The sequence below is a fragment of the Gymnoscopelus microlampas genome, assembly GCF_963454915.1.
Source record: "Gymnoscopelus microlampas genome assembly, chromosome: 9".
NCBI lineage: Eukaryota > Metazoa > Chordata > Actinopteri > Myctophiformes > Myctophidae > Gymnoscopelus > Gymnoscopelus microlampas.
This window is the reverse complement of record NC_139946.1, coordinates 28390715-28414465: the sequence shown is the minus strand read 5'-3', so window position 1 is coordinate 28414465 and position 23751 is coordinate 28390715. Positions and strand designations below refer to the sequence as shown.

The following is a 23751-nucleotide window of genomic DNA, read 5'->3' as shown; positions in this document are numbered from 1 at the left end:
ACCCACTCCTGCTGCTCCAGAACGGATGCAAAAGTGGTGGCGCCCCCAGTGGAGGACCCCCTGCCACTGCAGCTCACATAAAATGCCGTAACTCGGGGGCTTGCCCCCCACAAACAATCCCTCCTTTCCCCTATAAACACACTCTCTCTCCCACACCACACACACACACACACACCAACATTGCCCACACAACTAGGAACCAATCGCCGTTACAGCCCTCTTCTGTATACATGTGACCTACGGTCGCTTATCTCCCGATTAGGGAGTCTTACTGGTAATGACCATGTGCGAATGCGCGATGACGTCATCGTACCTACATGAGAAATGTGACAAGTATGTAGGCTAGTTTTACCGTGTCTGGTACCAATATAGCTCTGGTTCAGAGCGTTAGTGAGTTCCCTCTAACGCTCTGGAAGACCCCTCGCTCTGCGCATGTACAAGGAATTCCACTGCCCTGCCAGCGTTCAAGTGTACTGAAAATAAACTAAACCATTTCGCTACTCACCGAAGCAAAGGCTGTTTTGTGTTGTTGAATGTCTATTCTCCAACCCCGCACGCCTAAACGCACCCCACCTACTCTGTAAAATACACTTTTTGGGCAGAAAATAAAATATGTCAGCGAGACGGACATTATTTGTATTTACTCCACAGTGCCCTCTACAGATCTGGGGGATTTGAACCTACCATTAACCAAAATGTAGAGGGCACTGTGGAGTAAATACAAATAATGTCCGTCTCGCTGACATATTTTATTTTTTGCCCAAAAAGTGTATTTTACAGAGTAGGTGGGGTGCGTTTAGGCGTGCGGGGTTGGAGAATAGACTTTCAACAACACAAAACAGCCTTTGCTTCGGTGAGTAGCGAAATGGTTTAGTTTATTTTCACTACACTTGAACGCTGGCAGGGCAGTGGAATTCCTTGTACATGCGCAGAGCGAGGGGTCTTCCAGAGCGTTAGAGGGAACTCACTAACACTCTGAACCAGAGCTAGTATCAATACAAAAAAATAAACTGGTCTGAATTAATCCTATCTCACCGTGATGATGGGGAGAGCGTATAGAGAACGTCACGTGACTGCCTCCACCTCGTATTGAAGTTAATGGGGGGGGGGGAGTATTCTCCTATGCACAGAGTTTCAGAGTTCCTAGTCATCTATGCACGGAATTGCCTTTCGTCAATCCGTGCTATTTCACCGTGTTTGGGGGGCGATCCGGTTGCGAGGATTGCCTCCTCCCATGCCCACCAGGGGAAGCTCTGCCCCAGGTAGTGGAGCCGGGCGGCCCCTGGTCCATGCCCGGGCGTAGGCGACAACCACTTTGCGCATGTCAAAAGTTATATTGCGAATGAATGCTTTGGGTCATGTAACCGAGGAATACTTTTATTCAGGTCCCATGTAAACAGGTGAGTGGAACTGTGAAACAGACTCCTCTATTCAGAATGAGTTCATTCTGAATGAATACATGATGTCCATGTAACCGCAGCCACAGAGAATGAATCAAAATGTAAGCTATTGGGTGGTATAATAAACTGTAAACGAGCTGTTTTCCCACTTGTCAGCTCTGACTGCCTAACCTACGCTAATCACCTACTGTTTAAAGACATGAAACGTTATGCTCAATTTAACACAATTATTGGGGAAAGTGAGAAAAATAATAATAAAGAAAGAAAATGCGGTAAGCTGTGCCCCCCCCCCCCCCCCCTCCGACGTGAAGCCCCCCCGACCTCCCAAATCCTCCACCTCCATAAACCCCAAACCTCACCCCACTCCATACCCTCATGCCCGCCTCCGCCCCGCCTCTCCGGTGACGTCTGTCTTTTTTTTTTTTTACCGAGAAGGAAATAAATAATAAATAAAAATAAAATAATCCATTTGGGCTTTTCGTATTGTGAAACTGAAAAGGAAAACACTATGACGCCAATTTACTCTGTTTTTACTGAGAAGGAAATAAATAATAAATCAAAATAAAATAATCCATTTGGGTTTTTCGTATTGTGAAACTGAAAAGGAAAACACTATGACGCCAATTTTACTTCTTTAGTCCAAAAATACATAATGATAGAATGCAAAAGACAAAAACGAAAAAGCGGGCAGTTTTGACTTGATTTAGCGTTTATTAATTCTGTAAGGCAGAACGGTGAAATGACGCCACTTCCGTTTTTGATCCAAGTTCTCAACATGAAAAAAGGGAAAAGCAACACCTTATTCCTTCTTCAGTTGCACCTCAAAGAATGGCAAAAGGAATGAGGCAAAACGAAAAAGGGGACCGCTTTGGTGTCGTTTTAGTGTTTCTGGGTTTGTAGAGTAAACATGGAAAAAGAGACCTTTTTTGTTTGTTTGCTTTAGAATGAAAAACGGATATGGCTTTTTTGTTTTTTGAACCTGGAGTAGAAAAGGAATTATCCGTAGGCCCCCTGACCGGTTAAAAAGTCACACTTGTTTTTTGTTTTCCTCTGTGTTAAAGACATGTGCGTGAATGTGAATTTAGATTTAATAGCTACAACAACCCGGTGCAAATTTGATATTATGTCCTCGAGTTGATCAACTCAGATCAGAATAAGATCATGCATTGTAGGGATCTGCATGGTAGTGGTGGAAAAAGTACTTACATTTTAAGTATCAATACTGCAATGTAGAAATACTCTGACTGTTACAAAAAGTTCGGAATTCAAAATCTACTTGAGTAAAAGTACAACAGTATTGGCATCAAAATGTACTTAAAGTACCACAAGTAGAAAGTACATTATGCAGAATGTCCCATTTCACAATTTTTCATGACCATTGTGAGCTTAGATCGGCTATTTTCAAAAGGCCGACATGTATGTGAAGGGCAGAAGTAACTAAAGTTGTCAAATAATTGTAGTGTGGAGTAAAAAGTTAAACATTTGCCTCTGAGAAGTAGTGGAGTAGTAAAAGTATAGAAAATTGGAAGAAAAAACTTTTACTTAACAAAGTATTTCTACACTGCAGTATTGATACTTTTACTTTAGTAAGACATGTGATGTGAGCACTTTTTCCACCACTGTCCATATTAAGCAAGGTAAATCTCCATTCCCCTGTACAATCCGGGGCCATTTGAACCAATGGTGAGGCTGTAGGAGTTGCATTACAATCATTACCCAGCGACAAACTAGTCTCAGTGCGCACTCACCAGCGTTGCCATGTCCTTGTATTATAAGCGACTTGCTTGTAAAAATTGGTGGTTGTAATTATTATTTAAACCAGTGGTTCTCAAATATTTTCATGAAAATATTTTTTCCCACAGGGAGCATTTTGTGTTGTTACTTGTTACTGTTAGAATGTAAAAAAAAAAATAATAATAATAATTTATAAAAAAAATCCAAATTTTGGATGCAAATATTTCATTGTATTCCAAGAGTTGTTTTTTAAATAGCAGATCTACAAGCTCAGACGCGTCGCGACGCGTTGTGAGCTTGGAGATTGGCTATTTTCAAATAGCCAATGGGTTAAGTGCTTCTTTGGGGTTTGTTTTCCTAGACCTCGTTGCTCATTTCTCTCGCTAAACCTGGCAACACTGCCGCACTCACTCATTCTGAGAAGACCATGGATCAGAGTGGATCAGTAGTACTTTTCGATGGTACGAAGTTTTAGTACTTTGTTTCGAGGCAAACAAAGGTAAGATTGACTTTATTGCCATTTCGTATAATAATAACGTCCAGCTTTTCTCGAGAGAAGACCAAGGTTAATATTTAAGATTGTAAACGCAGTGCTTCTCTTCGATAGTCTTAGTTAAATGTCCTTTATTTTTGTTTTTTACCCCCCTTCTTTCTGTCCCTAAACAAGTTATGTTCATGCCTGCTTTTGGATTGGTTTAGATTACTTTAATTGTGTTTAAGTAACCGTTGCCGTATAATCGCAACCGTAAACTCTCATAATGGCCCAGCAGTAACGATTAGGGCCTGCACGCAAGTTCCAACTTAATGTGCTAATTTCTTCTGTTCTTTCACGTCACTTTGGTCAATTATACTTTATAGTGTGCATTTGAAAGTGTCTGTGCATACTTTAAACATTGCCTGCTTTTACAATCTGAAGTGACGTCTTGAAAATAATAAGCAAGCACTTTGTTGTCCGCATGAAGCTGAATGAGCTTCACATGCTCACGAACTTGAGACTTTCAAGGTAGCCTATATCAGTGGTTCTCAAACTTTTTCATGTCAAGGACCCCCAAACTGACACTTATTAGCCCGCGGACCCCCACTTGAAAAGATATGCCAGGGACCCCCATAAGAGAAGACTTGAGTTGTTTCACAGCTCTAGCAGTGATTCTCAACCATTTTAATTTCAAGGACCCCCAGTTTGACATGCATTAGGGCTACAGACCTCCATTTAATGGCATTTCTATCAATTGGACCGCAATTTATAATGTAAAATCTATGTCAATTTAACTCTGGGGTCCATTTGGTTCCATTTGTACACTCTTAAGAGTTACAGACCCTAAAGGCTCCATTTGGTGCCGAATCTATCATTTAGCTGGGGACCCCCTGGAACTCCCTCAAGGACCCCTGGGGGTCCCCGGACCCCACTTTGAGAACCAATGGCCTATATGTTACGAGTAAGGACTTTTGAAGTTTAATGCAGTGGTTTGCAACCTTTTTCATGCCATGGACCCCTAAATTGATATACATTTGGATGCGGACCCCCACCTGAAAATGTTTTGTGCCAGGGACCCCCAGAAGCAAAGATTTGAGTTAAAAATGTTCGCTTTAAATATTATATAAATATATTCAAAGATATGCACACATTTTCAAGATTTTTCAAAAATGACAGATCTACAAGCTCATAGCGCGGCACTGAGCTTGTATATCTGCTATTTTTGAATAGCCAAAGCTAAGTGGTTAAAAAATGATTGTGACACTATGTTAACAAATTTTACTGGGGACCCCCTGGTACCCCCCCCCCCAAGGACCACTGGTTGAAAACCACTGATTTAATGTAATCGTGCCCAACGCTGACAAATACTATGCACAGACAGCACGTCAAACAACAGGGCTCCCTTTGACTACCATGATCTAAATCAAACGTCATTTTAGCAGATTTTTAAACAGATTCCCAGTGGTGGGAGAAGTACTCAAATGTTTTACTTAAGTGAAAGTATCAATACCGCAATGTAGAAATACTCAGTTACAAGTAAAAGTCCGGAATTCAAAATTGACTTGAGTAAAAGTATTGTATCAAAATGTACTTAAAGTACCAAAAGTAGAAAGTACCCATTATGCAGAATGTCCCATTGCACAAGTTTTCAAATGCATAAGATGTTTAAAAATCCTTTGAAAATATATTTTCAAATAGCCAAAGTATAGGCTATAGGGCTTAAGTGGTTAATGTATGTTTTACAAAAACTAAAGTTTTCCAATCATTGTAGTGGAGTCAAAGTACAATATTTGCCTCTGAGATGTAGTGGAGTAGAGGTAAAAGTCTTGAAGTTTTTACTCAATTCAAGTAAAAAATACCTCAACATTGTACTTAAGTAGTACAGTACTTGAGTAAATGTATTTAGTTACTTTCCACCACTGAATGTTAGCTAATAGATTCCTCGATGTTCTACCCTTGAAAATTGAAAATGATTTCTCATTATCTCCCCTGTGTTTGCAGGAGTGAGGTGTTTTACTGCTGCTTTGAGCAGTAATGGGAGAGACTGAGGGGTTGTACAGGGTCATACAAACCCCTGGCACACGGCTGGGGGCCCAATTCAATGCTGGCATCAGTACCCTGGAGCCCGGTCAGAGCCTTAGCGTCAACATGGCGAGTAGTGGGGGCAAAAGCCATCATGTGAGAGGTGGACTAGGACTACAAATCCGTGTGCTGGGGCTGGATGACACCCAAGAGTTCTATGACGTTGAGGTACGTTTATTTTCAATTAAACATAATAAGTGTACCATGATGACAGCCCACTGTACTCCCTGTGCAGTTTATATCTGATCCTTCTTTCTGTTGTTATGAGGAGAAATCTAGTACCTTGAACAGAGAGAGGACACATCATTTTGGTCCCTTAGCAACCCTGCTTGCGTGTGGCTTGGGCTTGTGACAGCTGTCACATGGCTTTGGTGCTGAAATCCCTTCCTCCTTAAGGCTTCTTACCCGGCAACCTAGTGCTCCAGGCCACACTTCATTTGTTTTCAGGCAATGCTCTGTGCTCAGAACCAATGTAGTATCCCCCTACCAATGTCTGACCATTTCGGATATTGAGAAACGGATGATATACTGGCATCCAGGGTTAAACCTTGCTTTAATTTTCTTTCTTTGTTTGTTTAACAGTAATTTAATTGTTAGTTTGTTCCCTTAGCAGAGAATGGCTCCAGTTGGAGCATTATTACCTATTGTCTAGCCTCTTTTTGAAGTCTGTTGTAATGTCCTTTCCATCGTGTATGTAACTTAAGGCGTGATGAAAGGGGCCGACAGGACACAGCCTGTCTGAGCCCAACATTATAACTGTGGTTTGGTTTATGTGGCCCCGGGCTGTACTGAGGCCATCATCTTTGCCACCACAGCAACCAAAGTCTTATGTCCACCCCATGTCCTGCTCTCTTCCAACTCTCTTGACCGAAACATCAACAGAGGATTCTCTTAAATACTCCCCTGTAGCATGCAGTCCTAGAACCTTTTCTACCGACCCATTTGTGAAAAAGCAATACTTAACCACTTAAACCCTATTTTTTGTTGACCAGATTCTCAAGGGCTCGCTCTATACAAGGCCCCCTCCTGTTTTTGCTCTATAGTAAATAAATGTATCTTCGCCAAAAATAGGTGATCTACAACCTCACAACGTGTTATGTTGCGATGCGTTGAGAGCTTGTAGAGTGGCTATTTTTGCCCCATCTTATCTTAGCCCCAGAATAGGGATGCGAGTGTTCTTAAACTGCATTTAAGGGAACAAATTCAGGGCTTATTGTTGGCCAACATTCCCCCCTGTAATTGCTTTTAAAAACAAATTGCACTTGCCGAAGATTTGCGGCTGCTTTTGGAATGACATGAAAATAAGAGGGCAACGTTGATCCCTTAGGTCTTCGTTTAGAAAAAAACTGTAGCTCCACATCTGTCTGTGTGTGTACTTCCTTAGCTGTTGCCGGAGTCATTCACAAGACCAATAGGAAGTAATAAGGAAGGCACTATATCAGAGCAGGTTTCCTGCCTTCTCTAGTGGGACAAATGCATCCCAACTGTAGTTTCCGCATTAAATAAACACTTAAGGAGACACTGAGAAATGGGTGCAGTGGTTTTTAATTTAACTCTGTAATAAAACGGGGCATGTAGGTTACTATTCTGTGAGAATAGTTTAGTGTTGATACAAGAACTGCTCTGGTCTAAATCCCTCTGTAGCCACAACAATAGTGGTTCTGACAGCTGTAGTTTGGGAGCACTGCTGACTCTGCACTGTCTACAGTCATTTCATAATCTTATGCACCATATGTCGTCTTGAAGTCTCATGCTAATGGTCCTTGACAGTCACACATTTTAATTTGTGTGGAAGTGGGTCTCTGTGTGCCGTTAAAGGGGGAGGGGGGTATAGTAAACCCTATGGACTTTGACCGGGGTCTCCCAGGGATCTACACTTACTTGGTCCACTCCTTTTTCACCCCTCTACAGTCTCTTTGCCAAAAATAGCCGATCTACAAGCTGTACAAGCTTGTGCGAGAAGAATAGGAAAATATCTGCTATTATGACATGCACAGAATAGGGACACTAGGGTTCATGTGGTTAAGAGATTAAGAATCCACACTAGTTGAAAAAGAATTGTTCACTTCAAAGTAAGCTCTGCTTGTGAAGATGATAGCGGTGACAGGCGGAAATGAATGGCCGCGTGGGGGGGTTGGGGGGGGGGGGGCACCTCGTCACTGTGCAGGCAGACTTCAGTTTGCCAACAGCAAGATGGTGTCTGAGAAGCTCTGTTGTTCACCACTGCCTGCTTTATGTTGCTGTTAATTCAGTCTGAAGAGTTGTGGCCTGGCAAGGGAGAACAAGCTTTTATCTGTTTATTTACACACTGGGTTGCAGAGCTGAACACAGACAATATCGACAGTTAAAAGAAGACAGGTTTTTCATACTTGTACTTTCAAAGAAGTTTGACTGTTCCTTGCCAGCTCGTGGAACATTCTCCATTTATCGGTTAGGTTGGACTGTCTGAGTTAACTTTGGATTACTTAAAAAAACAAAATACTGCTTGTTTCTTTCTGCTTGCTTTTATATTTTGCATAGACCATCATGATCACTTATGTATAGGAAAAAAATATAAGCAATAGCCTACTTCATTTTCCTCTGGCTTGTAATTTAATCTTTTTTTGCTGTGCCGTGAACACTGTATGCAAAAATAGATACAAAATTGCAGTGTTGAATGCTGCTGAAGGTTTGTGGCCAACGAGGAACTGCCTCCCCCCCCATTTTTAGACTCTTGGTCTTGTTTTTAGTGTGTCCTGTTTTTTTGGGTCGCCCAAGGCATTTACCTTGCACTCTGGTTCACAACCTTTACCTTTCTTGCCCTGTCTTTCTGGTCATGCTCGACAGCATATTGTCTAATGAAGAAGCAGAAATAGGCCTCACAAAAAAAGAAAATACATGTGAGAATGTCTTCTGTCCTCACATACACACAAACAGGTTGTCTGTCTTTATGAACTAATATACTGTACAGCCAAGTGTTGGGACAATTGATCTTTTTTAGATAGCGCCGTACAGAGACTGTAAATGAATGACACTCACAGCAGGCCTCAGGTCACATTACGTGGTTTTGTTGCTGTGCGTTTTTTTAAATTGAGAACCACTGAAAACAAATCGGATCACGCCGTGCTTTGATGTGTCGAGCCGTCATCTGTTGCAGGTAGCTGGCATGAGCGTCATCAACAGCAAACGTTATTTGCCTGTGTGGCTCTTGTGTCTCCAGGACCCGTCCCTCCCACATCCCCGGCACAGGAGAAAGCTCAGCCTTGTGGTTTCAGGGCAGGGAAACACAGGCCCCTTTTATCCTGCATGGCCAGCCCCTCTGCTGGCCTTCGCGTCCATGCTCAAAACACGCAAAAGCTTGAGCGAGGGTGGGATGTGGAACCTAGCAGTGTGAGAATGTGGTACAGTATAGGGCACCGGTGGGAGGGGATCCGAGCCGGCCCAGGCCAGGCTTTGCTCGGCGTTGGCAAACAAGCACATAAATAGCAAGGTTGACAACCGAGGGGGTTGGGGGTAGGAGGGGGATGGGGGGGCATAGAGGGACAGCCTCCAGTGTTTAAAAGAGCAGCTCAGAGAAAGCAGTTGTGTCCAGTGAGTGGAGTTTGAGCCTGCCTCAGTGCTTGGAGGGGGGAAGGGCACTGCTCAGGAGTGAAGACCCACAGGAAGTTATGCCAGAGAATTTCAGAGACCGGCTTTATGCTGAAAAACCTATCATGGTTGCAGGGAGTCGTGGATGACAGGAAAACACAGTGACTTAAGGATATCGGTTTCAAATGTTTTGCGTTTAATCGTATTGTTTTCTCACATTCTACAGATATAATTGGATGAAGAACCAGTTTAAGGGCACGGCCCCACCGCACTTTTATTTTACCTCTGGAGCGGAATCTGGCAATGCTTTGTCAATGCAAATGCGTGGATTCTTGGAAAAATTCCGCAAGACCATGAATCCACGCATTTGCATTAACAAAGCATTGGCAGATTCCGCCCCAGAGGTAAAATAAAAGTGTGGTGGGGCCGTGCCCTAACAGTGAAAAGCAAGGAAGTGATGTTTAAGATGTGTTTCTTCCACGTTTTTAGACCACGTATTAGAGCAGTAAACTGTGCACAGATAGAAAATTCCAAGTTTTAGTTTTTCAATTAAACAAAAGTTATTCACTGTTCACTGTTATATTTTTTCACAATGATCATTCCACAAAATGTGTTTTTTGACAACTTCTCTAAAGATTATTATACCCTACCTTTATTAGCGAGTGTCTGCCCCTGACACAAACGTCAAAATGACGAAAACACGGGAAATGTATTTATTTATGCATTTTAACTTAAAAGGAGTAGTTCACCCAAAACAATACATATTTTCTATCAATTACACACTCCATGAAGCCTTGAATTCATGGAGATCTTTTTGTTTTTGTCGTATTTCTAAGCCAATAATAATTCAAGGCTTAATGGGGGGTGTTTTTTGGGTGAACTACTCCTTTAATAAATACCATTTCTGACGACATGTTATTGCATTCTAAAATATCCTCAGGCACTAGCACTCTAAAGCAGTGGTTCCCAAACGTTTTAGCTCAAGACTCAAAAGAGACATTTTAATGTCTCTCCAGCACCCAAACGAGTGAAAATAGCAGATCTACAAGCTCACAACACGTAGCGATGCGTTCCATAACAGACAACTGCTGAAATAACTGGGACGTCAGCAGAGAGAGGCATCACCAAAAAGACTTAACATGAATGTTGTTGCACAGTATGACTTTAAGCATGTTTTTTATTGTTATGAGACAAGGGACAATCAGGAACAAGTAATGTCATTCATGATTTTACATTTAAAAAAAAAGAAAAACAACCTGAAGAACGGGTTGATGGCAGCATTGGCTGATTTCTGAAGTGATGCCGGGTCACCACCAGACACACTTCCAGGAACTGGCTGGCATTAGGACTCTGGGGCTTACGCATGATGTGGAATATACAGTACATGCTTCTAGGAAACTATTCCTGCAATAGCAGCAGTTCAAGTGTTAATCTGTAGTTCTGTGGCATGCTGCTCGTGTTCCTAATTACAACCACTGTAGCTCAGCTGTCAACCCTGCCCAGGCCTCCCACCCTACATCACTCTGTAGGTTGAAAGTAAACACTGGCTAGGCCTAGACGCACGACTCAGAAACTAGCTCTTTTTCGGATTTAACAAAGCAGCACAGAATAATCAAGAGTAGAGACGAGAGAGTTGTTTTTTGTCTTGCTTTCTCACGCTGTCAGATCAGATCTAATGCTCCTAAGCCATGGGTAATTGTCAAATGGTTCAGAAAGAGGTACTGTGTTCATGCATGGCCGCCAGGCTGATGTTGACAAGTATCTGGGTGACACAGCAAACGTGACCAGAGCAGAAGGCCCACCTAAACACCTGATCCTGATTACCGTTACCAGTGCGTTATCTGCTGACAAACTCTCCGGCCAGCTGTCCCATCAGGGTGCGCCGCTTTAACGGGTAGCGTAAGCAAACAGCACTATAGGGCTGCAACTATTATTGTCTTAGCAATTATTCTTTGAATTACATTTTTTATTAATCGAGTAATTTATTTGTTTTTCTTTTTAGAAATCTTCTTTTATTTATCAGTGAATCGACACGATTTTCTTTGTTTTCCTTCTTTAAATTGATTATTTTTTATAAAATGTATTTGTTATAATCGATTAAATCGATTAGTTTGCTCTAAACAATACTGACCCGTATTGATGAGACGCCGCCATTAAAGCCTAAAGGGGAGCCTTTGAACTTTGAATTGTCAACTTGTTTTCAGTCTTATGAAAGTAGCTGCTGTGGCACGGAGCTGTAAAATGTAATGTCAATGAGAAATCTCAGCCTGGTGCCAAGAGCACAACAATGTACATCCTGCTGTGTCAAACACAAGCCCCGACACGGCCCTGCCATCAGTAGGATGTTCTGCTTGTTGCCTGCCGTTCACTGTTGGGCAATAAAATCAGCTTTTTTGGCAAACAGCGCTCAACCAGTCATGCAAGACACAAGCTCGCTCTGGCACAAATTTAGACCAGTTAATATTTGGATAAATCCTTTTTGTTTTCTTTTTTTCCTCAGTGCCCAAGTAAACAGACTAGTAGAGTAGTCTTCTCACATAGCTGGGTGCTTGTCCAAAACACGCAATCCTAGCTCCCATTCTCCTGAAGAGGATGTGCCCACCAGAGAAACATCTGCTTGTCATAATCCCTGGTGCTTGTGGGGCTTGATTAAGTGACCCACTGACCTGCCTTTTAATGGCAGAACTCACAGATGAGACGGAGAGATTTCTTCTGTGGACCATAGCTGGGTGGGAACTGGGAAGAACGTGTGAATTCTCTGTCCACTTCACCAGTGTGCATGAATTGAAATGACCAGAAATAAACTCAATTCCACACCAGAATGGATTCAAACAATTTAGTTTGGCTACTGCCAACAAAGCAGGGAACAAAATTGGCACCTGCCAACCTCCAATAAAGTGTAGATTTGCACTTTGGCTAGTAAATTAAAGGTGCACTAAGTGAAAAGTTGTTATGTATGACAAAGGTTTTTTTCTTTCATTTTTTTTGTAACCCATTAAGACCTGAGGCGATTCTTAAAAATGTTTTCTAAATCCTAACAGTTTTTTGAAAAAAAACTATTTGTCAAAAATAGCAGATTTCTGCTATTTTTGAATAGCCAAAGAAGTGACAAAGATGCGTTCCAGGTCTTAATGGGTTAAGTTGAAGCGCTATATTCTGATAGTAATCACTGCTATAGAGTGGTTGCTCTTTTATAAACGGAATATATATTTTCAGGTGGGTCACAAATTTCAACCAATCAGGAAAGAGAACCCATTTATCAGCTTCAAATTTTGTCTACTCATTTTCTTGTTTCATCACTTCCAATTTCATGTGTTTATCCTGTATCGTGTATGTGTTCTCTCTCCTGATTGGATCAAATTGGTATCCCGACCTGAAAATGTAAAAAAGAGAAATGAATTCTCTTGCAAGAATTTACTTCTGTTGTCTGTTCATGCTTTATCATAGACACAATCCATCAATCGTAGACTTTGTTGTTAATCTCAAGTGTTTCATCATGCAGAGGTGGATGGCATTTGTGTACTGTATTTATATTATAAGCATCTGTAAGTGGGGATTATTTTTTGACACGTTGCATACAATTAGTCAGTGTTAGGAGGAAATAGAAATGATAACATGTCTGTCTGTCAGAACTTTAGATTTAGATGACTTTCCAATTCAAAGTGATGAGTCATATCTTGTAGTCAGAGCTTACTGCTCAGTGCTCACTGCTCAGTGGGCTTTGCCAAGGTTCGCCTTCTCTTAAAAAGACTTTGATACAGCTAGGACTTGTTGTGTGTATGTACTGTATGTGCAAATAATCAAGCTATGTTTGAATATATACATCTTGTTCTCAGAGGGTACAACATCGCATTAGGGTTGGGAATGTGTACAGGCTCATGAACAAATGTATACTACCAATCTCTTGATACTGTGCAACCGTGCAGAATTGACAGAAACAGAAGTCAATACCTACTGTGTCTGCTTTGCTCTCAAGCAGACCGATTGTAAACACTGATAACCCTTGCATATGGACAAAGTAAGAGGCAGCGAATTGGAGAGAAATGATCTGTGCAGTTGTGCAACGCGGCCACATTCCATGTAGAAATGAGGCTCGATGTGAAATGAAGTAGGCCTGTTGCATAGTAGTGTGTGCCTACAGCCACTGCACACAGCATGCTTTTGTATATTGTCGCTGTCGGGCAGAAGCCTTGTATCTCATTCTCCATATTTAATTGTCTTGTTTTTTTCATATATGTACTTCATTGTATGACAGTGTCACACGAAAATGTCTGCTTTATATACAAGCTCATGACGTTGTAAGTTTGTGGACCTGCTTCTTTTGCTATTTGTTTTTACATTTTTTGAAGGTTTTCCTATATTGACATACCCAAAATAGGGCCACCAGGTTGAAAGTGTTTAAGTCTGTCTGTGGCTTTTTATGAATAATCATTAACCAATGAAAACAAGAGCTTGTGAAAAAATAATTACACTGGATCCATTGAAATAGAAATACTGGTTCTTTTTCTATTTCCTGAAAAGTAATGGTTTTGGACATGCAAGGTTTCCACCCGACAGCGAAGATATCCAATCTGGGAGAAGGCGAGAGGCTGAATTTGAATGTAACAGTAGAGTACCTTGTCTCTTTTCCCCTTCTCCCTGGCCGTTTGAATCACAGTGACAATGTCATCTCTCCGGCTCAGATTTTGGAGGATAATGCTGAATATCCCGGAGGGGGAGGAGGTTGCAGGGATTTTATTTGCACCCAGGACTGGAGCTACTTGAACGGAGCTACATTCCTTCAAGAGGTTAATGAGTAACACAGCAAGGGAGGGGCTTCAGAAAACTCTACCGGCCCAAACGTACTACTGGTCTGCCCCTGAAACTACTGAAAGGAGAGTCACAGAAGAGTTTTCCTAATCTGCTACTGGCTGTTGGTTTTCTCTGCAAAACCACTCCACAGATTATGTAGTTAAAAGAATTTGACAAGAATACATTTCACCGTCTGAGCTAACAATTAACATTGAGGTGTGGCTATTTGAAGAGGTGGCTGTCCTTTAAATCCCAATATTTGCATTGTAATTAGACTTGTATTGTTGATGGTTATACTAACGCAGGTTTTGTACAGCTTGTGGGCACTATACTGCAGCAGGATTGAAACATTGAAATGTCAGTTCACTTAAACAGATTATACACACTTCTGACATTGTTTTCACTGAAGGAAATGCTGGCTTAACTCTATATCTATCCACAAATGTCTCCCATTGAGCAGATTTAGTTTTCACTAGGCAACACTGCTTTAGATTATATCCAAAACACACAGTGATTGAGTGGCTCAGCTCAGAGCTGAGCAATTGATTATGTTTATTTCCTATACTAAATTGGCAACTACTGACTCCCAGAAGTTGATAAGAAACGGAGGCAGTTTCTACCATTCGTGACTGTTAGATGCCGGTGCACTTTGACCATATATCGGTGGTGGTGTGTGGATATTGTATTTTGGCCTGAATTCAAAGAATGGACTAAACTAACACTATGGTTTTCATTCTATGGTTGGGATCAAGCTGAAATCAAGAGGTCATGATGACGTGATTATGAGGGCAACTTGTACATTTTTAATCTGAACACATTTGATTGGATCAAATGTATTGATGTAACTACACAGTACAGTGATCTCTGTGCAGAGTTGAAATGCTTGACATTTGCCAATGCAAAACCAGTTCTATTTCATAAGGGTTTTTTAAAAATAAAATTTTACATTACAAACAGATGTTTCACTCTATAATTTTCTCAAAAAGTCACAGGCTAGGATTCCAAACCTCAAGTGCAGTGTGTTCTTGGTACATAGCAATTAGTGCTTCGTTTAGTGAAAACAAACCCCAGAGCGTTGCGAAGGTAAACTTCAGCAGATTTCCTCCCCTGTGACCTCACTGTACTCCATGTACGGGCCGTGCCGGTTTAGTCTAGAGAGAGAGGGGATGGGATGATGGCATGTCTTTTAAATTCAAGTCGAGCAAATGACTTAACTTGGATGTCTGATCCCAGCGGTGGCCAGACAGTATTTCCTCAGCAGTGAGGTGGATCATTAACACATGGCACAAACCTTTTCCTCCTGACTCACCGTTCATTCACGCAGCAGGGCTCCCTCTGTCCTCACACAACAAACATGAATGAACCTTTCCAGTGATGTTGCTAGGTTTTCAATGTAATGGGTCCTGGGATGCAAGGGTGGTCTTTTAGATGGGTCCCAGGGACATTTTATGGGTCCCACAAAAATGCACAGCGTTTAACTCGTGTTTCATCTTATATGGTTATATTCATGTACATGTATCTGAAAGAAAAGTACACAATTCCAAATCCGACAACTAGTACTTGTAGTACTTGATTTTTTTTTTTTACATTAACCACTTGAATCCTAGTATCCCTTTTCTGAGGAGAACTTTAGCCAAAAATAGCAGATCTACAAGCTCACACTTGTGAGCTTGTAGATCGGCTATTTTTGGAGTTATAGGTGTGTAAAGGGAAAAAAGAGCAGCAAAAGTTTATCTGAAACACAATTTTATACAATATAGAGGGGGTCCCTGCTTCATCTCTCTCTCAACTAGGGGGTCCTTGGCCTGAAAACACTGAAGACCCCTGCTCTACAGGGAATTATTTGATATCTGGCTGCACGGAAAGACACAAGAATCACAGCTGCCATTAATTAGTGCTGTTCAGTGTTGATTGCCTAGTGGTCAAATTGGGGTGAACGAGCCATCGTTAACTTGCTTTGAAGTTGGGCTGTAAGTTGCGCAGCACTCTGACTCTCTCCCTCTAATAGCACTCGCACTGCCCTGAGACAGAGAGAGAATACTTCTCCATACGGCGGTGTTTTACCGAGATTTTTCTTGTTTTCTGCACTATGCCTTGTAATCCGCGGACGGCTTTGAAATCCACGGATGGCCTTCAAATCCGCGGTAATTTCCGCTAAATTGTAGTGCGTCCCATGGACGCAAGACGGTGCCATGAATGCGTCCTTTTTCAATATGGTGCGTCAGAGACGCAGGACGCAGGCCTATGAGCATCTCTGCCTTTCCCTTTTCCCCTAAGCCTGATTCAACTTTCCATGTTCACCTTTTCAACTGTAGCAGGCAGCTTTTTAAAGGTAGGGCAACAGATAAGGGACAACTTCAAATATTTACATACTTTGACCTATCTGGACAACAGTATCGGTGACTTTTTTTTTCTTATAAATATATGTACATTATATATTTAAATGAGAAGTTGTGAAAAGGGCATCTGTACAGGTAGCAGAATGGAATTGAAGAATCATGACTGTACTTGACCGTACAATATTGGCCTGTAAGTGTAAATGTACATTGTGAATGTGTAACATTATAACATAGGTACCGTGTTTCCACTTTATTTGAACTTCAAGTGTTTAAAATGATCTGTTGCCCTATGTTAAAAATGTAGACAGTAAAACATTCAAACGATGTAATGCTTAACTTATACTCAGTGTCGTGTGCCCAAAATAGCCGATCTACAAGCTCACAACACGGCGCCATATGAAGTATAAATCAGGCTTTAGTTTAACTCTTGAGTGTAAGAATGGACCAGAGGATTTTGCTGTATGTAAATGCCTAAATTAAGAATCTGTCTTTGCAGGGTGGTTTGAATTCAACTTCCTTGCATGTTTTGGTGATTGCATTATAATAATACTATTGACGTCCTTTAATACACTGGTCCGGGAACCACCAGGGGGTCAAATGTAGTTAATTCATTAACCCTGAGAATTTTACAGTGTAGTTTGGGGGTCTCAAAGATTATTAGAAAAATTATGTTCCCCTTTGTACAGTCCCAGAGTTACGTACAATGAATGCACTGACACAGTTTTGTACCTTAATGTCTAATAATCTCATGTACATACTATAGCTGCTGCTTTGTAGAAGTGCACCTATTTTTGTGTCTAACTTATGCACCTTATGTCTTACCTCATGTACATACTGTACCAGCTGATGTATGCTATGTGTATGGTATGTAGACATGTTTCTCTGTACTGTTACATGTCTTTTCTCCTTGCTCTCCCTGTCCTCCCCCTTGGACAAAAAAAATGTCACCCACTTCTTTACACTCTTTTCACATCACTTAAACCTGTGATGTGACAGAAGTTGATTCTGATTCTGCGTTACAGACCCATAAGGGTCCATTTGGACGCCTGGCGGGCCCCCGTACCAGATGTTGAGAAACAGTGATATAATGCACTCTCTTTTTCTCTTCCTTCTATTCTTTAGCCAAAAGACTTTGGACAGACCCTTCTCTCTGAAGTCTTCCAGAGGGGCAACCTCATGGAGAGTGATTACTTTGGCCTTGAGTTCCAGAACATGCAGATGAACTGGGTATGTGTATTTCTTGTTGTATTGTGTGTTTGCGTGTTCTGTAATCTTTCATGTCGTACCTAGGATTTGAACTCTGGTCCATTTTTTAAAATACTGTTGACCTCTAACAGAGAGCACGACCTATTTCAGTTTCATGCAATACCTCTTGTCAACCAGTAGTGGTCCTACCTGACCACTGGATCTAAATGTCTTAATATCTTAACACATCCAACCACTACACTACAGTTAGAACTTGTGGAAGAGTTCTTGGAAATGCGTTGCTGAGATTTTAAGCCAGTTGTTTGATCATTTGCCTAAACAAAAAGTTGTAAAAATAGCGGTTTTAGGAGGACATTAAAACTACATTATTGCATTATACAGTGGTCTCCCTCCTCAATCGTTTTTGCATTGGATTTTTGCCTCCTTGGGAACCCTAGGACTCCACTTTGTTGTGTGGCAGTTATATTGTTTTAACATACTCTACCATACAGATTGGGTAAAATATGGATGGCAGCTTTAACTGTGTTCTGGTTCAGGATTCAGTTGAGGATTTTTGATGAGTTGGCATCAGCCGCAGCATTTTATTTATTTATTTTCACCAAGTTGACCAGTAAAAATATTTTTATGGGGTTTTACTTTGTTCTTCTGGTGTTCTTGAACCGTGCCCAGAAACGGAACAGTGCAGGTCATGGTGGAATGGAGGCTGCTGGATACCGTTGCTGTCGAATAGAAACCTTGTATCTCCGTATTTCTTTTCTTCTTTCTTTTAATGTTTTTTGGTAAATGAATGCCCTACTTCATCATACAAGAGTGTTGCACGAAAGTAGTGAAAATAGCATATTTACAAGCAAGCAACACGCCGCGATGTGGCGCGTTGTGAGCTTGTAGATTTGCTATTTTCCCTATTTTCAAATGTCTTTAAAAGTAATGGTGAAAATGGAACGGTTTTGGACATACAAGGTTTCCACCGGACAGCAACGGTATGTGTAAAAGCAAAGCGGACAGATGTGAAACGTTTATGATGGCTACTTCAAAGGGAGCGGGGCGGACAGCCGTTTCAAGCCAAAAAGACATCAGATGTCTGTTGTTTTTACTAGACCCCGCAGCTTCTAAGCAGATATTTAGACTGTTCTGATTGTTGAGTTGTCATTTAAGAATTTGTCGCTGTCAGGCAGAAACCTTGTATCTCCATATTTCAACTTTTAATGGGGATTTCTTTCAAAACGTGTTGCAGTGGGACACGCTTTGAGCTTGTAGATCTGCTATTTTTGCAAATGTTTTTATTTGAATCCTGAATCCTTTTGACATATGAGGTTTCCACCCAACCCCAACAAATTCCATTGTATGTTATATTACATTGAAGCTGAAATGTTCTTTATATTCTGTTTTTGTATTGGATGGGGGTGGGGGTGGCTTTAAGTGTAGTCATTATTCAGAAACCATCTTGATCTGTTGATGACGTTATTGTAATATTATTTCTTGATTTGAGATGTTTTTGAAGAAAAGGTTTCTGGTCCAAAGAACAAAAGGTTCCTGTTAATATTAAGGAGAATAGAATATTGGAAGATAATATCAGTGTATTAATATTATCTGTGTGAGTACATTCCACACTCAATGAAGGCCAGATGGAACAAGCATGCTTCCACAGTGACGACTGGACCCCAAACTTTGACCACTACATTGCCACATCCCTCTGCTGTGTTTTACACAGTGGTGGAAAGTAACTAAGTACATTTACTCAAGTACTGTTCCTAGTATACTTTTGAGGAATTCTTTACTTTACTGGAGTGTTTCCAATTTTCAATACTTTTACTTCTACTCCACTACATTTCAGATGCAAATATTGTACTTTTTACTTCACTACAATTATTTGAAAACTTTAGTTACTAGCTACATTGTATATTCTTATTATTATTAGTTATTTTAGAAACGGTTAACCTTTCACTCAATAGGGGCAATGCCCGTCGCAAGTTGATGATGTCATTTGCCCCATGTGTGATCTAACCCTATGGAATTTATGAATGCATGTGAAAATAAAAAACAACTTAATACTTCCTATGGTTAATATGAGCATCAAATCAATATTTTAGATATTCTTTGTTTGCACATGCATTCCATAAATTCCATAGAGCTAGACTACACAGGAGCATATGACGTCATCAACTTGTGACAGGCATTGCCTCTATTAAGTGAAAGATTAACTGTTTATAAAAGAAATAAAATATTTAAGGTGTTTTTAATTTGACACTTTAGTTATAGAGGACAATTATAATGTATTAACTATATAAGGCATATTTGGCTTATTAGCCAGGGATCCTTTTTACACCAAATCTCTGCTGTGAGCTTGTAGATCGGCTATTTTTGTGAAATGATTCAAATGTGTGAGGAAAATGTGTTGATTTGCTAAAAGTGTGACTTTCGGAACATTTCGTCATGAGAGTGGATGATCACTATACAATATTTGTACTTATGCCATGACCAGGTCACAACCCAATGCATGACTGTGACAAGACGGTATCATTCTGTGTCCTCAGGTTTGGTTGGAACCCACAAAACCCATTGTGAAGCAAGTGAGAAGTAAGTGTGCTTAAACATAAACCTGGATGTCTCCATTAAAAGCATTATGGGATATTAATCAATGTTTTCTCCTCAATCTTTGTCATACATTTTAGGACCTACAAATGCACTTTTTAGACTGTCAGTGAAGTTCTTTCCTCCAGACCCCGGTCAGCTACAGGAGGAGTATACGAGGTCAGTGGCTTGTTCTTTCCAATTTAGTGATGCTAATTATCATGCCTGCGTAATAAGGCTTTAGGGATGTGTTCATCATCATCACATAACAAAAGAATTGAGTAATCAGATAGTTATGTCTTTTTTCTTTTTTTTTAAGAAGGCCAGTCATATCATCACTCAGTGTCTGCGCTCACAAAAGTGAAAGAGTGCTTTTAATTAAAAGCTGTTCATAGTAATGAAAAGAAAAGCGCTGATTTGATGGGAAATTATAATGTGCCTATTGTCTTTTTTTTGTCACACCCATTTAATGTAAGAACACAGCGGTAGAAATGGCTGTTGGTGTGCATTATGCTTACAGTCCAGAATGACATGCATGAACGGTTGACTCAACTACTTCAAAATTAATGTACCATAACATCTATCACAATAGATAATGGCTATTTTCATTTCAGCTGTGCTTTATTTTCATAAAAACATCTGTCAAGATGCATAAGCATGGTTAATTCTCAGTGAATACAAACAGATGGCCATTAAGCCGCTGTGCTTTTCTCCCGTTCTTCTCAGGTACTTGTTTTCCCTGCAGATGAAAAGAGACCTGATGGAGGGCAGGTTGATCTGCACGGAGAACACAGGGGCGCTGATTGCTTCTCATCTCGTCCAGTGTATGTACAGACCTGCTTTATGTCAGCACACCCCTCACCCTAGGCGAGATATATATATATACAGTGTATATATATATATATATATATATATACACAGTAAATATATTGATTGATATATATCAGGGGTCTTCAACGTTTTTCCGGCCAAGAACCCCTTAGCTGAGAGAGATGAAGCAGGGACCCCCTCTATATTGTATAAAATTGTGTTGCAGATTAAACTTCTTTTTTTTTTTACTTGGTCTGCTCTTTTTTCCCTCTCTACACCTATACCTCTTTGCCAAAAATAGCCGAGCTACAAGCTGCGAGGCGTTGTGAGCTTGTAGATCTGCTATTTTTGGCTAAAGTTCTCCTCAGAAAAGGGATGCTAGTGTTCACGTGGTTAATGTAAAAATAAATATCAAATCACACAAAGACTTGGCGGCTCCCCCTGTAGTAACTCTGAGGACAACCTAGGGGTCCCGGCCCCCCTGTTGAAGACCCCTGATATATATCACAATGTTTCTCCGCCAGTGGGGTCGGTCCCAGTTGCGAGGTGCTGTGACAGTTGTGAACAAAGAAACATCTTTAAGAAATATTGTGTGTATTTCCTATATATGACATCATGAGATTGTGGTCAGTGCAGAATGTGTGGGAAAAAATGCTTCTGAACCACAAATTGAAGCCTCGCCCCTTTTCACGTGTTGCGGCTCGTGTTTACTTGCATCCCCTTAAGCACTGGTTTATGTGGTTTTGACTAGATTAACACAGCAGATCCCAACCTGTGGCCCGGGTCCCGCTGGTGGACCGTGAGGATATTGCAAGTGGATCCCCCAAATAATTGGCAAAACACTGTTTTTATTGATAATATAACAACAATATAAAACATTACTGTAATATAAATGTCATTGTAAGGTGAAACACTTTAGATTGATTGATCATTAAAATAAACATGCTCTGAAAACCTTCCGTCGTGTTAAGTGGTCAGATGGGTGGGCCGAACATTTTTGGGTGGACGAACCCAAACATTTTTAACTCAAATCTTTGCTTCTGGGGGGTCCCTGGAACACCATATTCTGAGATGGGGGGGGGGGGGGGGGTCCACGGCCAATACATATCATTTTGGGTGTCCTTGACATGAAAAAGTTTGAGAACCACTGATTATAGCAACATCTTTTTTTTTTTAAACCCAGAAGGAAAGATTTGAGTTACAATTGTTCGCTATAAAAACATATTTATTCAAAGATTTGCACACATTTTCATGATTTAAAAAAATATAGCACATCTGCAAGCTCAGCGCGGTACAAGCACCAGCTTGTATATCTGCTATTTTTGAATAGCCAAAAAAAATTAAAAATGACACAGATGCGTTCTGTCCGGTCTTAAACAAATGTTGACCATCTCCTCTCGTCCTGCAAACCACAGCGGAGATCGGTGACTATGACGACATGGTGGACAGGGACTTCCTGAAGATGAACCGGTTGTTACCCTATCAGGAGAAGGTTCAGGAGAGGATCATGGAGCTCCACCGCAGACACCTGTGAGTTACTTCACTGCGTCTTCTCCGTCTTGTGCCTAATTTATATACAGTAATCTGTAGTATTTACCGTGTCTATCACAACGCGATGCGACACACTGTGAACTTATAGATCTGCTGTCGTGCGACGGTATAAATAGTATAAATCACGTTTTAAAGTATACATACTGGTGGTCTGGCAAGTCTAGCCTCGTTGACTCATGGTATACATGACATTAGGGCGGCCACTATCCATTTTCTTAGAGATTATTCTATTGATTACGTTTTCAAATAATGGAATATTCGAGAGGAGCGCATTTTAAGAAATGTATCAACGAAAAGATAAGCCAATTAAGCGTTATTTTATACTGATTGATCACACAATGGTGTTGTGTAAAAATAGATGATAATGCATTTATAAGAGCGGATTGGTTTCAAAAGTCGACCCAAAAATGGTCTCAGGAAAAGATTGATTTACAAACAAAATGTGTTTATATTCTGTTAAAGTTATCAGCCAGAGAAGCAGATCATTTTAAGGTATGTTTATCGGCCCTATATTTGACATAAAAAAGGGAGAACTCTGGCGGTTGTTTTGTACTGTAAATGCTTTGTACAATGGCCCGGCAGTTATGTCGAGTCGACAGCGAGTCATAGTGAACAGGTTAAACATGCCAGACCACTGGAATGGTCACATAACTGTCTCCTATGACCAAGATGACACATCTTCACTTCAGTTGAAAATGTATCATTTCTAAATTAGCTTCATGTGTAGGTGGAGCAGCATAATGGCCTCTAACCCCTATCTAGTATATTCATTGCTCACGAGTTGTGAGCTTGTAGATCTGCTATTTTCTAAAACAGCTTGAGAAAATGTGAAACATTTGGAATATTTTCAAAACATTTTAACAACACCAATGTTGTATGGTGTCCCTGGCACAAGATATTTTAAGATGGGGTTCGGTGGCCAAATACATATTCATTTGGGGGTCCTTGAAAAAAGCTTGAGAACCACTGAGTCATTGGAGAAATAAAACCTTGTCAAACATTGTTTCCCTAAAAAACAAGCGCATTATGCTCCTTTTCTGAGCAAGGCAGAAAGTACTGGCAGGATTTTGCATTGGAATTGTGAAGCCCTCCCTCACCTGGAGATCTTCCAAATTGCTCTTTGAGCTCTGTTGAAATCCACACTCCATCCAGGAGTGTGCAGCAGCAGCAGCCACCCGTCATTGTAATGGATGAAAAAGCACCTCACTGGAAGACCACCCAGCCC

The 23751-nt window shown here is 40.8% G+C and overlaps 1 protein-coding gene across 1 annotated transcript in view; it reads left to right on the top strand.

Annotated features, from left to right (window-relative positions):
• Positions 1 to 3525: 3525 nt before the first annotated feature.
• Positions 3526 to 23751, top strand: part of farp2 (FERM, RhoGEF and pleckstrin domain protein 2) — a 45462-nt gene continuing 25236 nt past the window's right edge. Inside the window, exons 1-7 of the mRNA XM_084066564.1 lie at positions 3526 to 3633; positions 5611 to 5859; positions 17511 to 17615; positions 20129 to 20171; positions 20267 to 20345; positions 20892 to 20989; positions 22391 to 22505. Coding sequence (XP_083922690.1) covers positions 5644 to 5859; positions 17511 to 17615; positions 20129 to 20171; positions 20267 to 20345; positions 20892 to 20989; positions 22391 to 22505 — 656 coding nt within the window. The 5' untranslated portion in view covers positions 3526 to 3633; positions 5611 to 5643. The remainder of the gene's footprint in view (positions 3634 to 5610; positions 5860 to 17510; positions 17616 to 20128; positions 20172 to 20266; positions 20346 to 20891; positions 20990 to 22390; positions 22506 to 23751) is intronic.